The sequence below is a fragment of the Podarcis filfolensis genome (assembly GCF_964270895.1).
Source record: "Podarcis filfolensis genome assembly, chromosome: 7".
In the NCBI taxonomy this organism is placed as follows: Eukaryota; Metazoa; Chordata; class Lepidosauria; order Squamata; family Lacertidae; genus Podarcis; species Podarcis filfolensis.
In genome coordinates, this window is record NC_139603.1 from 9,938,653 (window position 1) to 9,959,610 (window position 20,958).

The following is a 20,958-nucleotide window of genomic DNA, read 5'->3' on the forward strand; positions in this document are numbered from 1 at the left end:
CGAAAGGGGCGAAGGAAACCGCCGCCCGTAGACATAGATAGGGGAGTGCGCGCGCGCGCGAGCGGCTTTTCCTCTCCACCCCCCTCCCCAAAAAAATAAAGCATGTGTGTGTGTGTATCTTCTCCCGCGCGCGCCCCGCGAGGCAAGACCCGCTCGTGTGTGCGCGAGACGCACGCGACGAGGGGGGGGGGTTTGTATTGCACAACGCGTGGAGACGCCGAGTTGCGCGCCCGGCGGAGGAGAAGGAATGAGGGGCTCGCGCTCTTGCGCGCGACGCTGCGACCAAATCGCACCAGTTCTGGTCTCCTAAGCGCTAACGCAAATGGTGTTGAAGTCCTCCTCCTCCTCTTCCTCTCCATCATCATCAGGCGTGCGCCTCTGAGGAGGCCTTTCCTTCACCTCTCCGCTTTCTTTCAGCCTCTTCCCATCTTCCTGATGCTTCTCAGTACAACAGGTGCCTAAAGCCCTGAGGCCTGATTTTTATTTTTATTTTTTGGCCTGGCTTCCCTGGCAGAGCCAAAAGATTGCAGTGAACTGGCACCCTCGACTCTCTCAGGCATACCTAGCAAGGGTGGATCTAGGGAAACGAGACTGGTTCAGTCGCACTGGACAGCGGAGCTTGTGAGGCGCCACAGCAGTTGCCACAACTATGAAGTCCAACACAAGGGGCGTGCATCGGATTATGGTATCGCACGGGGCATCACTGATATTTGAGGCGCCAAGGTCCGCCGCTGTACGTAGTGCCCCTTGCACCCTTGGCAAGGAGCTGTATTGGCACACACATATGAGGGGGGTCACTTTACCACAATAGCCGTATTAGAAATTACTACGTTTTACAACTACTCCAAGTGTCAAGTGAGGGCGGCGAGGCGAGGAGGAAGGGTGATAAAAAAATTTGCATGCCTTTGTGTGAGAAAGATAGGAAGCTTCTGTGTTCGATGACGCCATGACAGCAGCGGCACATCACCACAAACATATACAGTGGTACCTCTGGTTACATACTTAATTTCTTCCGGAGGTCCGTACTTAAACTGAAACTGTTCTTAACCTGAAGCACCACTTTAGCTAATGGGGCCTGCTGCGCTGCCGCACTGCCACTGCGCAATTTCTGTTCTCATCCTGAAGCAAAGTTCTTAACCCGAGGTACTGTTTCTGGGTTAGTGGAGTCTGTAACCTGAAGCGTATGTAAGCTGAAGCGTATGTAACCCGAGGTACCACTGTACTGCACATTGTACGCTCCATAGCGTGGCAGGTGATTTCTGCAGCCCCCCTGGGCCTGGGTCCCAGTGGGACCAGTTTCGCCAACCCCTGGGTACACCTCTGCCCCCTCTATAGGCAAGTGCTTCCAATGGCCTCTCATGGCTTTTTCCCAAGGAAGAGCTGGTAGGAAGTGCCTTAAGTTGTGGCTACTTCTTGAAGGTACCCAGAGTGCTTTCTTCCAGTGGCATCCAACCCTTCCTTGTCTGCCTTAATTGGTCTGGAGTGGGAAAGACAGATGGTGGGAAGTTTGCCTGTGTGGCTAGGCAATTCAGGCACCTTGGGCAATGCAGCTGCTGGTGCCAAATAAGCCCCAGACTCCCTCCAACCTTTGGAGCTGAAGAGGTGGGGCAGGGATTGGCATGGAGTTACTAAGACAGTGGCCCACCTTCGCAACTTCATGCCTTGGGAGGAAGACGGGCTGCTCACAGTCTCCATGCTTTCTCATAGTGAATGTGGGAAGTGGGAATTGCTGAAGCCTGCTAAAGATCACATCTAACCAAGGTTCTCAGAAATAAGGCTCATTCATTTTCAGCACAGCTGATTTGTAAGCATGCTTAGAATTGCAAAGTAGTCCAAAAGCAATCCTGGAGTTGGGACTCAAGAGAGGCTCTGGCGTTCTTCACACCTCCTATTCTTTATTTGTATGATGAGAAAGACCATCTCATGTCTTCTCATTTGTGTCAAGGAAATAAATAGCTATCGGACTTTTAGAAGACATCTGAAGGCAGCCCTGTTCAGGGAAGTTTTTAATGTTTGAAGTTTTATTCTGTTTTTAGTCCTCTGTTGGGAGCCGCCCAGAGTGGCTGGGGAAACCCAGCCAGATAGACAGGGTATAAATAGTGTTGTTGTTGTTGTTGTTGTTGTTGTTTGTAATAGGGACTGTATTAGTGTCCAGCCCCAGCCTCACTTTAGTGCCCTTAATTTTCCTGTCCTGTCCAAGAACAGAGACATGGGGTTTGATAAATTCTCCTCGCTTTATTGAGGTGCCCATATCAGAATCTTCCCTGGGCCACATATGGCTTTAAAATGAAATATGATATCTAGCCACTATAAATCATAGTCATATCTGATCTTAAAAGTTTTTGTTACATTGGAACAAATTGGCCTCGTTTAGATCCTAGTCTTCTGACCATAATACCTAGCACTAGATGTTCAGAGAATGTGCAAAATGAGCACAGGAGAAGTTATGGTATTCTACTGTGCCAGAACAATAGTAGAACACTATAAGGATAGCACCCAAACTTAATTTTTCTCACCTCATGGGACCAATATTTTGGCAGTCCTCAGCTGCTAGGCATCTCAAGGACTTGTTGGCATGGGGTTCCTCACCTCTCTTCTAATCAATGTTTGTGCTATGCACACTGATTCCCACTTTCTGCAAGCCAGTTGTGACTGCTGTTTCGACCCATACTCCACTTGCAGAAAGAGCAGCAAAGTCCATACAGTTATACTATGCAAACTTTCCTGCAACCTGGTACTTTTTCTTAGGCACTGTTTCCCACGCTTCCAGCTGAGTGATGAAAAATGGTAGTGCAGTATTGAACATGGAGAGGAAAGCATTTGCCTTCCTCTGACCAGAGGATGCACTTTTAAACTTTGGTAGTATGTTGCATCAGGCATCTTTCATAATCATGTCTAACTATGTTTTGGACACACACACACAGCGCAACCACTTTTTTTGGAAATAACCATGAGTGACACCTGGAGAGCACTATATAGACTTATTTTTTGATCTCTTGTGGCAGTGAATTTTGTACGCTAGCGTTGTATTGCATGAAAATGTAACTTCCCCCCATCTTAACCTGCTTTAAGTTTCCTTAAGTATTCCTTAGTTTATTGTCGGATGGAGAAAACTTGAGCAATAGCCTTCTATTCACATTTTCCTTGATTCTTGGCTATACTTTTTTCATTAATGCTTTTTTCCATTGATTTGTTGTTTTTTTTAAAAAAAAAGCTTGTTTGAACGATACAAAATCTTATCTTTCTGTGTGCCCTTTTCTAATTCTGCTGGATGGCAGCAAGAATTACACATGAAATTTAAAGCTTTGTCACCAGTAGGAACACTCTGGCAATTGCTCTGACAACTTCTCATGTGGGCTAGGAAAGAGGTGACTAACCTGTATCCCTCCATATATTGCTAGGCTCAGGCTCCCATCAGCTCCAGCCAGCTTGCATGGTCAGACATAGGGGAAATTGTAGTTCTGCAACATCTGGAAGGAAGGCCAGAGATTAGTCACTCCTGGACTAGGGCAAGAAGAGGATGGCAATTAGCAGACTAAGTCACAACATAAATGAGTGAAGCCTCCCCACTCCCACCCCCCACATGTGCTGGAGGGCTGGGCCATGGGTGCAAGCAGCAACAAAAATATCTGGCTAATAAGCCAGGTAAAAACTTATGGACCTCTGTGAATGCCCCAGTTTTGGTTTCCAACAGGCATCCGTTTGGCCACCATGAAACCAACAGGCTGTTCTTATGTTCTTATAGAACCACTATATTTTCTGTATTACACCATAATCCACGCTAGAGAAGTGTAAGCAGAACTCTACTCATATAGCAGTGCCTTCTCCCATCTCCACCCCTACTGTAGCCTTCTGAGCCCCCTGAAAAGCTGCTCTTGAGGGTTAGGGGCACTCTCCCAAATTTCATGCAATGATGAGACCACAGTAACGGAGGGGGGGGAGGCAAGTGGAAATCAGGATCCCATCTTCTGCCCCCTTCGCAGTTGCCTAACCAATGTTTAAGAAAGATGCGTTTTGTAAACTAATTAATTGTTTACTGTGTATAATGTTTTTTAAACCATCCTGTCTTCAACTGAATTGATTGCCTGTTTGTAGAACAGGAATTCTCAGAATATCTATAGAGGCAGGATGCATTGATATAAATCACTAAGAAGAAGCATGGTTTAAACCAGGTTTCCCATTGCAACTTCATGTGGTTTCTAAAATGTTATGCATACTAATTGGTTAATAGATTTTGGCTGGCATGCATCTGTCTCAGGAGGTAATGGAGCAGTGCATCATTGATATTAAAGCATATTTGTGTACTACTCCACAAAGTGTTTATATTATCTGGGAATGTATGTTTTGTATATGTGCGCGCGCACAAACAAACAAACGTGGGGCCAGTTTTCTTGCAGCTGCCATAGTCTGAAACAAGCAGTGTACTGGTGCACGCTGCTCAGTCAAGCCCACTTGGCTGTTCAGTTTCTAGAGCTGGGAAGCTGGTTTAGTATTACATACAAACTAGCGTTCATGGTTTGTTCCTCTCAAGCAAACCATGAGTGGAGAATCCAGGGTCTAGAAGACAACTTTAAACCATGTTTTTACATTCTGACTTCCTTGGAAGCTATTAACCAGTTTCCCAGTTCAATATAAGCTATGGTTGACTTCTCCCACACTCATTCAAAGTGCACAAAGGTTGTGCACACATTTGCTTATTAAGTCAAGGTTTGATCAAATTCAAACCCGATCTCTCCTTACCTAATAGCTACCACCAGCCAAATCCTACCATGGCTTGGCGAGGGTATAGAAGAGAGAGGTTGAGGTGGAGCTGGACACAGGTTCATTAATGGAAGCTAGTGGCCAAGGCATAGAGAAAGTTACTGTAGATTAGACTCAGGTTAAGAGGTATGGTCAGTGGAACTAGTCTAGATATAAACCTTCTTTGTGTTGCTGTAATAAGAATGTATCAGATGGATGGCTATCTCAGATTTCTGTACTACATTTGCCAAATCTTATTCATCTTAAAAGATCTATTTGCGTTCCCATGGCTGAATCACTTTGGTTCATAGTCATCTTGTGACCAAGACCCAAGTACCATGTTTTTCATCTGTGGTTTCCAGCTGATGAATCCTCAGCAGACAGGAAAAGTAATCATTACCAGCTTCCAAATGCACGTTGGCATCGCTTATGGGGCATTATCCAGCAACAGTTAAGTATTCCTAAAACCTATACATTATAGTGGAATAGTTGACCTCCTTAATTTTAGGTGGAGTGTACTTGGAAGTTTCCATCTTAGCTTCATTGCTGCACCCTATACACATAACGGTTGGCAATGCTCACAACCTTCTGGTGCACTAACTGGTACCTGTTGGTTTCTGGAATTCTTGCAAAGAATGCTAGATAGCTAGATCTAGGGTCATGTGCTTAAGCAAGACTGTACTCCTTATCAAACATGATTCATTACACCTTAGCTAATAAGAGATCCCGAGCATGCTGCCTTGATTTGTAAATTTAGAATGCATTAGTGGACAGTTTGGAGTCTAGTGCGGGGGGGGGGGAACACAAATCACACGTTACTGAAATCCGCTCACCCCTATTCTAAAACTTCAGCCACTAATCCTCCATATTTCTGAAAAATACTGCATATAATAGATCCTAAAACTTGTGCTTGGTAGAGTATTTGTTAAGTCATTTATGTGGGTTATGATTTCTAAAAAAGAGATTTTCGTATCACAGTAGTCGCTCCCTCAGATAGTGTGTTCAGCTGCTGAGTGCTGACAAAATGGAGCCAACAGAGGGACGCTGAGAAACAAAAGGAAAGTATTAGGGGGACCAGAAAGTATCAAGAAATAACAACAGACAAAGCAAAATTTTGAAACAGCAGAGTATGGGGCAACCCTCCACCCTCCACAAGCCCAATAAGCAGATACTATGTCTCAGATTTTGTTATATTTTGCCTTTTGTATTGATAACTTGATTTTTATGTACAGAACTCAGGATTCACACTTTAGCTGAACATGCACTTCATAAATTTTCTAAATAAATAAAATTAAAATTAAAAACTGGGAAAGGGCTGCCTGCAAGAAGAGGTTGTGGCTGCCTGCATCCCTTTAACAGCTGGGAGGTGAGAATACATTGCAGAGGTATATGGGGAGGGGTAGTGTCTCTGGTGGGGGACACGTTGTGCTCCTTCTGGGGTGGTGTGTCCAGCTTTGTTCCCCACCCTGCACTAGTCTCTCACCTATGGCCCCTGGAAGCTGTCAGCATGCGACAGCGGCCACACCATGGGAACAGCTTTGACTGGCCAGCTAAACCAGGTGAGGGCAGCTGATGGATCTCAAACCCTCATTGAGTTAGGGACTTCCCTGCATGTGAAGACAAGCTCTGGCAGATTAAGCGGGTAAGACCAGTAGTGGGTCCAGTGGTGAAGAAGGCGGTTTCTGCACATGCAGAGGGAAGTGAGGGGTAGATGGGGCTTGTCAACCTGGGAAGGTAGCCCGTCTACGAGAAGGAAACCTCTGATCCTAAACCTCTGCTGCCTTGTGGGACATCTTTGGGAGAAGAAGGGGCTAAGGAGCAAACCCTGCACAAATCTGGAGTGGAGTCTTATACACCACCTTTCAGAAACTCCTGCAGCCAAGCTAGTGCCAAATGTATTACTCTGCTTTCCTTTGCACCGCACCAGAGAGGCTGAGAGGGGGTTTTGTCATCTGGGCAGCCCAGGACCTCCATACACACTGTCTAGGCTTGTGCCCCAAGTAGGTCGCTTAAGTGCTGCTAATGCAGCGGTTTGACTTCACCCACAGAGGAGCAATCCATTGTCTCTGAGACAGACAAATGGCAGCAATGCATTGCAGCACTTTGTTGCAAGTTCCACTTGTTCCTTCTTATGGCCAACTAAACCAGTTCATGAGCCCCCCCCCCCCGCCCCCCCAAAAAAATCAGGTAGTGTTTTTTTAACATACTCCTTAGATCTGTAATGGGGTGCCTCTAAGCACCATGGTGCCCTCAGATATGCCCCTTGGCCAAGACCTACTGCCCCTCCCCGTTCTTTTAAAATGAGTTTTCCTGGTTTCTTTTACCATGGGTGCTGCTGAACTGGCTGGAAAAGAAAGTGAAGGCATTCATCCACATCCATCCTCTTAACTTCTTTTCTTCCAGAATGCCCCATGTTGGGTTGCCTTGCTTCCATTTTTGTTCGTTTTGTAGCAGTTGTTGGCGTTATTATTTTCTTCTTCTTCTTTCCGTTTTTGTGGGTTTGCCTACTTTATTTTTTGAGAGGGAATGCATTTCAGCTGCTTTTTCTTTTGCTTGTTTGGAAGACACTTTGCCTGGTTTTTTTGCCCTTTATTGACAGTATTTTGTATGTTCTTGGAGTGTAGATGTGTTGCCTGTTTTGGAGTCTGAGTTTCACCCAGTTGTTTCCTGTTAAATGGGTATCTTGTGGTGCCCATTGCAGTTTCTTAGATTCCCATATATACTCCCAGGTGCAAAATTGACATAGGAGTTCATATATGCATGTAAATTAAAAGAGAAATATATTTGTTTCTCTGCTGCCAAATCATAAAATGACCATAGTGGTGTTCAATAGAAGCATTAAAACATTACATAATCCAGAACAAATGGTTAAGGCTGGATCAAATTAATTCTCTGAAAATACTTGTTGAAACAGAAACCTTTTCAGCAGGCGACAAAATATCAAAATTCTTTCTTAATTCATTAGAAGCAGTGTTCCAAAGTGCAAGTGCCACTATGCTAAAAGCAGGCATCCCCAACCTTCGGCCCTTCAGATGTTTTGAACTACAATTCCCATCATCCCTGACCACTAGTCCTGTTAGCTAGGGATCATGGGAGTTGTAGGTCAAAACATCTGGAGGGCCGCAGGTTGGGGATGCCTGGCTAAAAGCCTTAGTTTGCATAGAAACCAAACAATTATGTGATAACTGTGGAGCAGTTAGGAGGGTTTCTCTGGGTGATCAGTGATCTGGCCAGTGTATAAGGAACAAAGTGGTTCTTCAGGTAACCTGGTCCTAGGTCATTTAAAACCTAACAGTAATATCTTGAACTTAGCTCAGCAATGTATTGGCAGCCAGTGCAATGCAATATGTCTCTATTTCCCAGTTCGCAGATCATTTCTCATAACAGCCTCATATGTGAAGAACTCAGTTTCCCCATATATTTTCTTATCAGAGGCACACTCAATTGGCATTTATTGGTGCATGTAAAACAAGATCAAAGTATGTTGGTGTTCTGCCTACTTCTTTTCAGTTTTCCCTTTGTACTAGTAGTGGTGAATATCCCTTCCCAGCGCAGGTAATAATTTTTATCATGAAGTATTTGAATACTAAACTGATTAATCTGGCATTTATTTTGCCCAGAGAGCCAGCTGCCATTTTCAAAGTTATCCAATTAGTCTTGGCACCTTCTACATGTGATGAACCCATGCTGCAGTACAGTCTGTTTGTAATTTCCTGCCACATCATTAATTAATCTTTTCTCTTGATATCCATTCCAGGGCCTTGCATACTACCAAAGTTAGCTCGATTGGCCTCTGATCATTTGAATTGGTTCTATTTCTGGTTTTGGATGAGATTAAAGGTACAACGTTAGATATTTCCTAAGGTACTGTTGCTGACTTCTCTGAGAACCTGACTTTATGGGCAGGGTCATAATAAAATGTTTCTTTCTTTGGTTCCTCCCTCATAAGATGGGCTTTGCCAAGCAGGAAACAGGATATGGCCAATTTCCTTCGGTGTCAAAAGCACAAATAACATTTCTTACCCTTGCCTCTGCTGCATGGTCTCAGTAGATCCAATCCAGGCTATGGCCGTGGTTTCAGCATTTAAGAGCAGCCCTGCTCAACAAAATTTAATCTACTCTAGCATTTGTTTCCAACAGTGGCCGTCCAGATGCCCCCAGACAATGTAAGAACACATGCATCCTCTTCTATAGTAGCATCATAGAGGATCAAGCGCACAGAGCCAAGGGGTGTTGGCACCTTTCTGCACAGTCAACCTTGCTCTTAGCCGTTATTGGATGGCTGTGCTTTGAAAGGACCCCTGCTGTGCAGTTGAGTGGTGCAAAAGTCTTGTCCAAGGGGAGAAAAGCTTGCTTGAAAGGATAAGCGTGCTCTTCGTGATTCCTCCCATTGGTTTCTAGCAAAACAGTAGCTCAGGAACCCATCACGAAAGGTTCAGTGGGCTGGGCCTCTCCTGACTCATTCTCATTCAAGCTCTGGGTAGGATACTAATAGTTTATTGCGGAAAATTCTAAAAGCACGCCATAATGGTCTTCGGCACATAGTCATAACTGCACAATCCTATGTCAACTGTAGCAAAGGCAACCCATCTTAGTTCAAGGGAAGCTGGATAAGTCTACATGACTTGCTCCTTCACAATGTGGTCCTCAAACTGTTGCAACATAGGATTCTGTTTAGGACTATGGTGTGTAAGTGTGTAGTTTTTATGAGCCTGGTTTTTTAAAGGTAAAAAAAAGGGGGTGAACGTAATTTCTATACCTTCAGTTTTAAATGCTTAAATGATTTCCAGATCTTATATTTTACTCCAAGAAGACCCATTTATTGCTGCAGAAGCAATCACTCTGATCACTTTTAAAATAAAAGACTGTTAAGTATTTTGCAGTCTCTAAGTGTATCTAATCTCCCTGCCAGTTTTAATAGTGGCATGGTGACTTCTTGTTTTTGAATTGCTTCGCAATACACTATTTAAAATCTGCACTCAGGAAGTTTATTCCATGTCTAAAAACATAATGTGATCAGGGTTAATAGATGTGTATAATATGCTGAGAATCTGAGAGCAGGTCTAGTATACATGTGTGTAAATCTTTTCTTGTTTACATATTAAATGTGGGAGTGTTTTGTAGGAGCACTCGCCTGACTTTAAATTGTAAAGAAGGAAGTCTCCCTGAATATAACCCATGCCCTACAAGCAATAATTTCTCCAGTCAGAAGAATACTTGGCAAGGACAGAAAGTAAAAATATAAACTTTTTTTTTGGGGGGGGGATGACAACAAAAAGTTAGGGCTAGTGCAAAACCTTTTAACAGAATAAAGCATTGACATTAAATCTTACTCAGTAAGGACCTCTAGTATTTCTTCCATTAGCAGGAATTATTGGTAAAAAGCTGTTTTTTTTTTCTGCATCAGAGCTGTCTAGGAAGATTTAGGCGGTTAGACAACTTAAGTGGTTTTAAATAAAAGTTGTTAAGAAATGTACTCAGAATTTAGGGAATTTCGTTCATTGCACTGAAAAAAAGCTGTACTTTTGGTGAAAGGCTTAGTTTTCTAGTGTGAAAATCAAAGGTTTGTGTCGCAGTATTAGATACAGCAGCTGAGGCATATTGCTGATAGTTCTAAAGGTTCTCTGCAGGTCCCATATATCTTAAAGAACATACTTACTGCTTCAGAGTGAAGATGGTTGATTTATTTTTCTGGTTCCAAGCAACTGGACGTAATCCTATTTTTCACAACTTTCTATTGCTGCTATAAATAACTTCAGCATGCCATGTTACTTTTCTACAGAATATACGCTATACAAATTCTATTTTTTGTTGTATTATATGATGTGGTTTTTGACAGTGTGCATGGAGAAAGTAGAATTGTTTGGCGTTTCTTTTTTAACCTGCGAGAGCTTACATGCCCTCATCCTTTTGATAGCTGGTTTTGTCTGTTGTTCGACTGAGATAGCATTTTAATGCCACTTAATCAGTCAGGCAAACTGATCCTTCGGGTAGTTCTCTGGCATAAATATTGAAATGAATGGAGTTTGTTAACAGATTCCTTGACCTTGTTCGTTTCAGGTAACATAATTCTGAAGTCCAAATCAGTTTTGAAAGCTTAGTCAGATAATTCTTGTTAATGATCAGTATCTCATAATCTAAATTCTTTCTTGCGTATCTGAATAAGTCCAGGACCTGCAGTCCTGACCTCACTTATCTAATAGTAAGCCCCATTGAATTAAATAAGACTTAGACTGGAATAGATGTGGTTAGGATTGCACTGTTAGTGTGATGTTTCTTTAATGCAATCTTGTGTTGAACCGAGTACATATTTGTTGCCGAAGCAGTTCATATCAAGGTCTTTAATTGTAAAGTTTAATCCTGTGCAGCTGCAACTGCTTTCTTGTTGAATGTGTTTGTAAACATACATGCCATAACATTATTGGTAAGGTGCTTCACCTGTGGCTTTTAGTATCTGGGATCTGGTCTGTGTGAATTTCTTTACATCAACCCACCAGTGCATTTCTCTTGTGCGCTACCTCTTCTCCTATTGCAGAGAGCCAACAACAATGCAAGTGAATGAATGTTGTGCCCTCTGTTGTAAGAGAATAAGGCTGCATACACAATATTCATTTGAAGCACTTCTCTCTCTCTCTCTCTCTCTCTCTCTCTCTCCTGAATTCTGGACTCTGTAGTTTGCTAGGAGTTGCTGGGATTTGTAGCTGTGAGGAGTAAGCTATAATACCTAGAATTATTTGAGGGAAAGAATGTGCTTCAAATGTTCTTTAGAGATATATGTGGTGTGCTTGCAGCCTCAAAAACAGTCGACTGCATTTCTGTCACTTTGTCTAAGCTTGCAGCCTTGAATTGGAAGAAGTTAATATTAAAATTAATTGTGCTACCATTATGCAACTACATATGTAAAGTCGTTCAGCTGAATATGCTACAAAAATAGTTTGATGCATGCCAGGAGCCTCAGCCAGCAATCTTCTTCTGTTTGTTCTTTAATGGCCTATTGTCTTGGGTATTAACAGTCTTACGACTGGAGTGTACACTTCTGTGCTCAGCCTTTTACCACTGTTCCTAGTTATTGCAAGACACCACAGACTTGCTGGAGGAACTGCAGTCCAGAAACGCCATTCTGGCCACCACAGATATATGTAGAAGTCCCAAACACACATTTTCCACGCAAAGTTGGGCTATAAACCATCAGAAACACTAAGCGGTGGCATATCTAGCTACTGAGCTCACTTGCTTTGTTTCACAGTTGCAGGTAGTCTGCATCTTCAAGTTAGTGGTCTTGCTTCAGTGTTGCCCCATGGTATACTTGTTGCTGAATTAGAACAGTCTTTCCTTAGTTCCTGACCTCAGTTGCCTCTCTGATAACCTGAATTGCATCATTGATGACATCATAATCTAGTTCCATAAGCACACAAACACAATCTTATACCATATTGATGGCTACACGTACCTCTATGCTTCCAGCTGCCATCCATAGCACACAGCACAATTCATTGTCTATAACTAGCCCCTAAGACGGGGGCCACAAACTCATTAGGGCCTGTGGGACATTTGATAATCTTAAACTGTTAATGGGCACTAACAGAGTACCGGGTTTGCACAGAGGAAAGCTGCTGGTGCTCAGACGGCCACACCCCCCCCCAAAAAAATAGCCATCTCCCAAAACAAATCAAAGACAAGAAGCAAGCGCACACACAAAAAACCCCAACCACACAACCCCCCCAAAGCAACAATGACAACCCACAAACCTTTAAAATTAAAAATAATAATGGAAGGAGGCCTCGGCAGGCACCAAGGGGGGGGGGGTGGAAGATGCCATAATGGCCTAAGATACAGCTGCGCTTGCTGCAGTCCTTCAGGCAGAGACTGGCAGGATCTACATCAAGTATTATTGAAACTACAGTACTGGCTTGAGCTACAATACAGCAGCATCCACACACCCCAGCCACACTAAAGGGGGTTAGATTGGGCAGAAGCATCCGGTGTCACTCTGCCTGCACAGAACTGCCTGTTCTGCCTGCTGACTAGGTGAACGGAAATGGCACTATAGCAGGATCCTTGCTAGCAGCAATCTGCAGAGAATTGCAAAATTGGGCTTCCAGGGAGGGGCTGAGGCAGCCTGGGATCTGCTGGCTCCCAAGCTGCTCCATCTTGCAGTCACTAGATGGCAACACGCGCAATCCAGACTGGAACACCAATTTGTCTGCCTTCTTTCCAGGCCAGCATCAACACACTGCTCTCCAGCCAGGTTTGGAGTATAGTGTTGGTTTCCTCCATTGATTATTGAGTATTAACATTTCATATTGAACAGATTGGATGGCCATCTTTCATGGATGCTTTAGTTGAGATTCCTGCATTGCAGGGGGGTGGACTAGATGACCCACAGGGTCCCTTCCAACTCTATGGTTTTATGAAGTGTGTGATTTGTGTCTGTGTCTGTGTGCGGGTGGCGCTGTGGGTTAAACCTCAGAGCCTAGGACTTGCTGATCAGAAGGTCAGCAGTTCGAATCCCTGCAACAGGGTGAGCTCCCATTGCTCGGTCCCTGCTCCTGCCAACCTAGCAGTTCGAAAGCACGTCAAAGTGCAAGTAGATAAATAGGTACCACTCTGGCAGGAAGGTAAACGGCATTTCTGTGTGCTGCTCTGGTTCGCCAGAAGCGGCTTAGTCATGCTGGCCACATGACCCGGAAGCCAATAAATCTCGGCCAATAAAGTGAGATGAGCGCCGCAACCCCAGAGTCAGTCACGACCTAATGGTCAGGGGTCCCTTTACCTGTGCATTTATCCTTTTGCCCAGACGCAGTCTGGTTTGGTCTGTCAGAGTTTTCCTTTGTCCATTACTACTGGTAGTCTTCACCCTCTTCAAGATATACTTGTGAGTTGCTTGGTGTCCTCATATTCTATTTGATAAATAGGCAGTGATGTAACAGCTGTTTCTCAGTACATATATTACATGATGTGTCACAATGCAAGAGGTGGCTTTTCTTTCATTTCCTCATTCCATGCAGCTATTTCTCTTTTTAAAATTCTGTTTACTTAAAAACTTGACCAGGCTGCAGCCTAGCAGTTGTTACTGGTGTGGCATAGGTACAGAGAGCATAATCCTACAGATCTATAGGCAGACATCAGTAGAAATGATATTAAAGCTCACTTTTTTTGTATGACTGCATCATACAGTCTTTCCTTCCACTGCCAAAAATAGCTTACAATCTCTTTACTACATGTAGTTCCAAGTATTGTGATGTAAATAATATGGGGATGGACAGAGACAGGAAGGGTAACTGAATTGTAATGGGAAAACAGCCAATGCTTTTCTATTTGTATTAATTATATAACAGAGTTTTAAAAGATGCCATGTTCATGCCGCGTTTCATTAAGATCGCTCATAGTGGGTTGCTGCCGTATGTGTTCTCAAATTGTCAATCTTTTACTCAGCTAGAAACAAATTCAGGCTTCTTCCTGGATAGCAGACAAATAGCTTTCCAGGTCAATGAAGCATTAGTTCATCTGTGTTGTGTTTGAGCTTAGGATGCAATTAGGTGAAATTACAATGGCTTGTAATATCAGATTTCTGTTGGACTATGACTAACGTTGGATATCACCGTGCATGCCTTTGCTTGTTAAAAACTTGCAGAAGCTTACTGGAGCAGACTAGATGTGCAACTAGATGTGTTTGCAATCTATGTATTAGCTACAAGCACACTAATACCTTGTGTACCAAGGGATTTTTGGCAGGAAATTGAAAATTAAGATTTGGTCACTCCAGTGGGTTTCTCAAAGTTTACAGCAACTGTACCAAAAGTTCTAATAAATGTTGACTAGGAACATAAGAAAAGCCCCCCAATGCACAAACCAAAGACAGTAGAGGTAAAATATAGTCACTATCGCTAAGTAGCCATTTATAGCTTTATGATCCATGAATCTTAAGCCCTTTAAGCTTGTGGGATCACTTTAGCCCATACACGTCATACCCAACCACTTCAGTCTGCAGAACTGGCAACTGTAACAGGTGCCATGTAATATTTCCACAGTTGTAAGAAATCCGTATTTTAGTGTGGCAGGGCCTGCCCTGTGGAACTCCCTGTCTGTTGACATCAGGGAGGCGACTCTGTTGTACTACTGTCTATGCCTTCTTAAAACATTTTTTTATTTAGTCAATCCTATTGAGACCTGTAGGTGTTGATGTGCTTTCATCTATTTTACAGTTAATTTTAATTATCTTTATTTTTTATTGATACTTTTAATATTTCTTGTAAATCACTTAGAGCTTGGCAGTATATGCATTTTGTTAAGTAAAATGAATTTTGTCTAATCCTCTTTTAGAAGTCATCCTGTTTGGTGATCATCACTGTGTATTGGGAGAGCGAATTCCATAACTATGCACTGTGCAAAGTGATAATTCCTAGTGCAAATGAATGAAATCAGGGTCCTTAGTAATATGGAGTGGATCTACTCCAAGAAGCCATTATTAACATCACTATGCAAGGCGACAGAAGTCAGTCGTGTTAAAGGAAAGCTCTCAGTGCTCTTAACTCTGTGTGGACTGTGGCGCCAACCACTGTGGGGTTTATCTGATTCTAAAAATTTATTTCCCCACATGCAAACCCCATCTTGAAATCATTGCAAACCCCATCTTGAAATCATTGCAAACCCCATCTTGAAATCTGATAGCAGCCCTGTGTGCTTCATTTGAATATAATTGCGTTTCCTGGGATTTCTTCATTCCCAGTTTGGACAGGGATAGAGTCAGGGTGAATGGGTGCCATAAAAACTATGGTGTGAAAAGCATGGCTGTATAACTATTCAATCTAGGTGTTATTTCAGATTCTTTCTTCAACTTATTTTCCCTTACAACCTGTTCTGAACCTCTTGGAATGTGGGGGGTGGATGGGAGCGGGGTGGTGGTGGTGGAGAGGAAGAGTTCTTGTGTGATGCTCCCTGCTCACTCTTTTAGTCCACAGCTGGAGAAATGCTTTTGGCAGAGTGTTGTATGTGTGTTTGGCTGTGTATTCCTGCTTAACTAAATCAGGGATCAGCAAACATTTTCAGCAGGGGGCCGGTCCACTGTCCCTCAGACCTTGGGGGGGGCAGACTATATTTTTTTGGATGGGGAAGGAACGAATTCCTATGCCCCACAAATAACCCAGAGATGAATTTAAATAAAAGGACACATTCTACTCATGTAAAAACACGCTGATTCCCAGACCGTCCATGGGCCAGATTTAGAAGATGATTGGGCCGGATCTGGCCCTCGGGCCTTAGTTTGCCTACGCATGAACTAAATCATCCTAGGGAATACTACAGGCTTTTACTAAACCAGAATCGGGAATACATCCAGAACTGTCAATATCTTCTTGCTACTTACTTAAGAAGCATTTTTCCATATTTGGTAAGAAAACAAGTGTTTCAACCACAATTTTAAGCTGTGTCTATTTCATATAGGTACCGTTTTGGTGGCTGTCATCTCTGTTATAATGTGTTAGATTTACCTGATCATCAGCAAAAAGCAACCATGTTTACAAACATCGTTTGCCTTGTGTCTACAGTCCAATCTTAAAAGAACCAAATTCCTTGGATTTTTGCAGATTGCCTTCATGACGCTGACCCTGTTCCCCATCCGGCTGTTTTTTGCTGCTTTCATGATGTTGCTGGCCTGGCCTTTTGCATTCATCGCATCCATGGGACCTGTGGACAGAGAAATAGAAAAACCCCTCTCCTGGTGGCGAAAGTAAGTCACTGAGCCCATTTGGGTGTGCTAACATCTACTTGGAGTATAATGCAAGAAGTGAAATTGGCACGGGTTGCTAATTTGATATATTTCTCTTCATAGTGGTGAAACTGACATATTGCACAATAAAAACATCCTTTGCCCCTAACGATGAATCACGTGTATATTTAACGCCCAGTGGCAGCTGTCTGTACTGAAAAGCATCTTCAAGAGAGGCTGGCATTAAGCAGAGAAGTAAGCTGGTGGGGGAGGAGCCAGCATTAACCTTTTTGCAACCTTTTCCTTCTCTGCTGCCTAACCTTTCTCTGGAGGTTCTGGGCAAGCATTTTTAAGACGAAGCACATTTCTGGAACCTCGCAAGGAGAAATGGGTATGTGAGGTTTTGCAGGAGGGGAAAGGGTTAATCATTCATGCCTCTCTCACAGCTTCTGTGCTGAAGCTCGCCCCCCCCCCCTTGAAGCTGGTTTTCACTACAGAGAGCAGCTATCAGGATTTAAATAGCTGCAATGTGAATGTGAACAGTTTATTTCCCCCGGCTGATGTGCGTTAAGTTCAGTGTCTGCCCTGATTCTTTTTCGCTGCGTCCCCATTCGCATAAACTGCTTAACTGCTTTATTTGGTACCCGAAGATGAGTTGCCGGAAGTGTTTACAAGATCTTGAGGGTGCTGCTTCTTCTGGAAGATTTTCCATTATCTCTACGTGCTGTGCTGTGCAATGTTAATCCCAGGATTAACGGAGGGTACATCTGATTGGTTAAAAACACAAGAGAGTTGCTGAGCAATGTTTTCTTTCTGAATAGTCATGAGAAACAACAATATCGAAAACCGTGCCCTGTTATCTCCATGGGATGGTTTGTCAGCTTAGAAAAGTACCGTATTTTTTGCTCTATAAGACTCACTTTTTCCCTCCTAAAAAGTAAGGGGAAATGTGTGTGCGTCTTATGGAGCGAATGCAGGCTGCACAGCTATCCCAGAAACCAGAACAGCAAGAGGGATCGCTGCTTTCACTGCGCAGCGATCCCTCTTGCTGTTCTGGCTTCTGAGATACAGAATATTTTTTTTCTTGTTTTCCTCCTCCAAAAACTAGGTGCGTCTTGTGGTCTGTTGCGTCTTATAGAGCGAAAAATACGGTACCTGAAAGGGGAAGGGAACTGGTTAAATGTCTCGTCCTGACAGGTGCCTGTTGTGGTATTCCCTGGAGAGATATCCACACAGCGTTTGTAAATACTTCTTCAGCTGTGGCCAAAGAGGTTGCAAGCATTTCCCCAGCATGTTGTTCCCTTTTCTCTTAACCCAAGCCATGCTTTGTGGGGCAGGAAAGCTTGAAGGCATTGCAGCTCCAAGTTACAAATAAATGTAGCAAGGAGGTTATATAACAGCTCCCAGAATACTAAAATTTATATCTTTAGGCACCAGGAGAAAACATTTCTCTTTAACCAGAACTTTGGCTGATTAACATTCTATGTCCTTTTAAATGAAAGGGGGTTTTTGGTTTCTTTTGGTTTTTATTATGCATCCTTTGTTCTCTTTTTTGTGAACCGCTGGGAGAGAATGGGCAGATAGAAATAGTCACCCAGCTCTTTGCATGAGTGTGGATATATTTGTTTTGGGTTGTTGTTTTTGCTACTTTGGCCCACCCACTGATGAAGATAGACAGGTGACAGGCTGCCTTTCTAAAGAGACAGTTTGTACCTGTTCTGCAGTGATGCTCCCTTCGACCTTTTGGGGTAAGATGAAGTAAAATCTGCCATGGGGTTGCTGACGAAACTGGTTAAACTGATACTAAAAGGTAAAGGTAAAGGTACCCCTGCCCGTACGGGCTAGTCTTGACAGACTCTAGGGTTGTGCGCTCATCTCACTCTATAGGCCGGGAGCCAGCGTTGTCCGCAGACACTTCCGGGTCACGTGGCCAGCGTGACGAAGCTGCTCTGGCGAACCGGCACCAGAGCAGCACACGGAAACGCCGTTTACCTTCCCGCTATAAAGCGGTACCTATTTATCTACTTGCACTTAAGGGTGCTTTCGAACTGCTAGGTGGGCAGGAGCTGGGACCAAACGACGGGAGCTCACCCCGCCACGGGGATTTGAACCGCCAACCATGCGATCGGCAAGTCCTAGGCGCTGAGGTTTTACCCACAGCGCCACCCGCGTCCCCATAACTGATACTAGTTAACCACATTTGAACTCCCTGACATAACAAAACCGTGTTAAAACACTATCAGAAAATGAGGAAGCAAAGTGCTTTTTAAAAGAAACTCTTATTTCCCGGTTTTCTTGGAAATAGCTTATGTAGTTAATCGTGTTCAAAGGGCCAATGCTGCATTAACACTTCTGCATTTGTGCTATCTAATTATTTTCAGGTTTGTGGATGTTATGCTGAAGGCCATCATGAGGACCATGTGGCTTGCTGGGGGATTCCACTGGATCAATGTGAAGGGCAGGCAGGCCTTGCCCACTGAAGCAGCAATATTGACTCTGGCTCCACATTCCTCGTACTTTGATGCTATACCTGTAACAATGACCATGGCCTCCATTGTCATGAAAGCAGAAAGCAAAGATATTCCTGTTTGGGGAAGTAAGTCAAAGAAAGCTTTACTTTCAAATAAGGGCCACGGCGATTTATTTCTGGAACGGAACGTATTCTTGGAATGTGGGAACCACCGCAGAAAAGGGCCCCTTCCTGGTTGCTGGCAGAGGAATATTTGCAGCTTGTGAGAAAACTAGGAGAGCCTCTGGTAATGGCCGTAGGGGCCAGACAGATCCAAATGGGAGAAGCTGTTCCCTCGGGTAATCCACTCCTGAGTTGCTTGGATCAAAGCTGAAACCTGGCTTGGTAGCAGATGGCGGGCAGTTCAGTTCTTTCAACAAAGGTGCTACATGACAGCAGCTTGACACATCGCTCAACAACCTACCCATGGCACTCTTTGCTTGTGCCAGCTTCTAGGCCACGCATATGAGCAGCTAAACATAGAGTGCCTATCAGTATGCCCCTTTGCCACCCCACCAGGTGTTTTCGCAATGTTTCCATTTCTTAATTTTATGTTCCTTCCTTCAGGAAGCACTGCGTTCGCATACATTAGATTAGTCCATTTTATCTTTGGCAGTCATACAGTGAGGTGAACCAGATTGAAAGATAGCAACTTGCCCAGGTTATCCAGATGAGAATTTTGTGTGCGCACACTTTTAAAAGTCTCAAGGCAGTTTACAATTAAACATGCCAAAACGTTAAACAATCAAAAAAACGCACTAAAGCTCAGGTTGATGACACTTGTCATCAAAGTTGCTGATGTGTCTGCAAGAATAAAAAAATGTTTCTACATGGTGCCAAAATGGTAGCAAAGTTGGTGCCAGACAGATCTCCATTCTCGCACTATGCACAATGCCCCACTAACTCTTTCTTAAGGAGCCAGCACTTCTATTTCGATATCAGGAGTGTAATGGGGGAAGCTAAACATGATGTAGCCCTACATTTATTTCAGTAGCATCCAAGGGAGTTCAATAGCAAAAGGTTGAACTTTCATCACAACTCTGTACCTACAAAGTTTTTGTTAGTTCAAATGTAACTCCGTAGTTACAAAACAAGGAAGTGCAAAAATGAACCACAGATTTCCCCCTGATTGCGTTGTGTATTATGTAGCGTGATGTGGTATCTTAAAATGAAGAAAGCAAAACCTCTGTGGGAGAGAGTGGGTATGGAGTGAAAAGGTCACCCCACCCCCGTCCCTCACTAACTGTTTGCTCTTTATTTCCTTCTCCTGCTTCCAAAAAAAAAAGAATCAGGGCACACGTGCATATAATTAGTTCCTTGATTTTTTTACATTTGTGTTTTGAAAACATGGATAAGTTGAGGGGGGAAAGAAAATGATTTTTTGGTCACTTTGCCTGGTTGTAGTGCTTTTCATCTTGTAGCTATTGCATTTATGAATTTGTGTATGTATGATTTTTGTCTGGCTGTGCGTGTAAATGGGTGTATTTAACCTGCTTTTGCCCATTTATAAATGGATTGCTAGACATTCTTTACTCTGCTTGTGTTGCAGAATATCACTGTGGAGGATTATGCATTGGGTGAACTCTTGGTCGTCCTCTCTTCTAGATCTAAAATTCAGTGGGATGATTTTTGTTGTTAACATTTTGGCGTTCTATTGCTGCTTTTCTGTACCTCTGAGGGAGTTGCATACACAGCCCTTTAACCATGTGTACATGACCTACATAAATATAGGAATTCAGTCTGCTGGTCATCTGTCTTAAATAAACTTGGAAGTTTTCTGGAGATTCAGCTCAGCGGCAGATTGTGGGACTTGATTTTTTTACCACTGTTGGTGGTATATTTAATTCACTTGAATATTTAATTCACTTGAAACTTTGGGGGGCATGGAATCATTGAAAGCAGGGAGAGCACGTGCTATGAAATGTGACATGTATATTTTCACTAATGTTATTTAGGAGTGGGAGATGGACCCTTCAACAGGTGGCAAAGATCAGGCTGTCCA

General features: G+C 43.4%; 1 protein-coding gene across 2 annotated transcripts in view; it reads left to right on the plus strand.

Moving 5' to 3' along the window:
• The first annotated feature begins 604 nt into the window (after nucleotides 1-604).
• Nucleotides 605-20,958, plus strand: part of LPCAT1 (lysophosphatidylcholine acyltransferase 1) — a 51,865-nt gene continuing 31,511 nt past the window's right edge. Inside the window, exons 1-3 of one of the 2 annotated variants that reach the window (XM_083624705.1) lie at nucleotides 605-685; nucleotides 16,326-16,468; nucleotides 18,829-19,043. In XM_083624705.1, coding sequence (XP_083480831.1) covers nucleotides 650-685; nucleotides 16,326-16,468; nucleotides 18,829-19,043 — 394 coding nt within the window. In that variant the 5' untranslated portion in view covers nucleotides 605-649. Of the gene's footprint in view, nucleotides 686-13,737; nucleotides 13,828-16,325; nucleotides 16,469-18,828; nucleotides 19,044-20,958 lie in introns of those variants that run through there. The other variant, XM_083624706.1, reaches the window with a different exon arrangement.